This window comes from Arachis ipaensis, chromosome B3 (assembly GCF_059453495.1).
Source record: "Arachis ipaensis isolate K30076 ecotype BB chromosome B3, ASM5945349v1, whole genome shotgun sequence".
Lineage (NCBI taxonomy): Eukaryota > Viridiplantae > Streptophyta > Magnoliopsida > Fabales > Fabaceae > Arachis > Arachis ipaensis.
In genome coordinates, this window is record NC_142438.1 from 144,448,627 (window position 1) to 144,450,558 (window position 1,932).

At 31.1% G+C, this 1,932-nt stretch overlaps 1 protein-coding gene across 1 annotated transcript; it reads left to right on the plus strand.

Moving 5' to 3' along the window:
• Positions 1-247: 247 nt before the first annotated feature.
• LOC107633849 (uncharacterized) lies at positions 248-919 on the plus strand. The gene has a single exon (XM_016337447.1). It carries the CDS (start codon positions 248-250, stop codon positions 917-919), a length of 672 nt encoding a protein of 223 aa, XP_016192933.1.
• Positions 920-1,932: the final 1,013 nt, after the last annotated feature.

Here is a 1,932-nt window from a genome sequence, read left to right on the forward strand (position 1 = left end):
TGCATTAAAATATTTAGCTAAATTCTATCAAAAGATATTTAATTAAATTGTTTGAGATAAAGATATATCAAAGATATCAATCAATAACAAATTAGAATCAAATTTAAAACCATCTATGGTTAAAATAAAGATTGAATCTCTTAATAAAAGATTTTTTCCTTCAGGACTCTATAAAATGCTACATAACCAATTAACTATAGAGTATAGGAAATCAAGATCCTGAACCAGTTACTTTCACTGCCTTGCAATGGAATTCAACTCTTTTTCATGGGCAATCAATTCCATTGAATACCCAACCGTACCACAAGACTTCTATTTTTCTGATTTCTTCTCCATCATGTTCAGTCTCACCAAAGAATTGATCCAAATTACCCCGTCCACAAACCAAACCTCTGAGTTTGACTTTTCTTCTTCTGCAACTACTACTCTCAATGAAGCGTTCTTGGTTCCCTTCGATGTCCTGCGTAACGGAGAAGACACCGCATTCTTACATGAAATCTTCTCTTCAATGCCTATATCTCCTCAGATATTGGACCAAATTTTACCTGTCATGGGCAGAACCGCAAGAACAATTCTAAGCCGTGAAGGGTGTGACTCCAGCATGCCAGAGATTGTTGTGAACCTTTATGTTAGGACGCACATTGTTGTCCAAGATTCTGATTTAGTCCGACTTGTGAATCTGTTGGAAAGACCTAAAATTGATGAGCAAGATGATGATGCTGAACAATGCAGTATTTGCTTGGAAGAGTTTAGACATGGTATCGAAGATTCAAGTGTAGAAGTTGTTCGCACAAATTGCTCGCATGTGTTCCATGAACGCTGCATGTTCCGTTGGCTGCGGCATTGTGCCGACCATCAATCACCCTATTCTTGCCCATTGTGCCGCTGCATTATATTTCCAACTTCACAGAGAGATTAATAGGTTCTTTGAAGGAACTCTTCTTTTTTTTAGTTTTAACGTTCGGTAGGGTTCTTTAATTTGTTTTTCACTTAAATTTATGTTCTGCTTATGTACTATGTAGTATTATTATCCTATTTGTTAAAATGTTATTTTTTTTAGTCAGGATAAATCTCCAACTTTAAAGTATGATTTTAAGAGTTGTTTTGTTATATATTTGAGAATTATTTTTTTTTAATACATTGTCAATAGAAGTTTTTGTTGGGAGAAGTCTTCCCACCTTGTACTCTTGATACACATAACCAGGTCAATTTATATAGGCATATGAATGTTTATTTTTCATAGAAATGAGATGTTTATTTTTAATATAAATAAGATATTTGTTTTTCATATAAATGAGATGTTTATTTTTAATGTAAATGAGATATTTATTCTTTATGGTAATGAGATGTTTATTCTTAATACAATTAGTGATGGTTGGAGATGGTGACAATAGAGAGGGGATTTGAATTTGAAGGAAGTGTAATTAGAGTTAAAAGGGAGTAAGATGGTTAAAATTTCTAATGGTAGAGTTAAAAAGATTTTTTTTAACTTAATTTGGAGTGGTTTTTTTTTTTTAATCCTAAATGGATTAAAAAAAATCAACCTATTATTCACGTTGTTCAAATTTTTTATTGTTTATCTAACGAAATTTTTATTATTATTATTACAATAATGCTAGGGTGAATCCAAAATCTCTACGTAGATAGTACTTATGCTAAGCATTAGAATGTTTCTTTTCTTTGTAAATTAAATGGTTCTGAATCTGTTTTTTTGATTTATCATGTTTAGACATTTGGAGAGGGAAAGAGGGTGAAGAGATGGAAGCTAATTGAATCAGTTTCCATGATTCACGTTGCAATGATACTGAATGTATCTCCTCCTAATTTAAATGTGGTGAAACATTTAATAACTAATATTTTAAATCATAAATAAATAAAACTAATTACTATATTTATAATTAATTAAGTTGTTCCATTTTTGACTGATTTGGA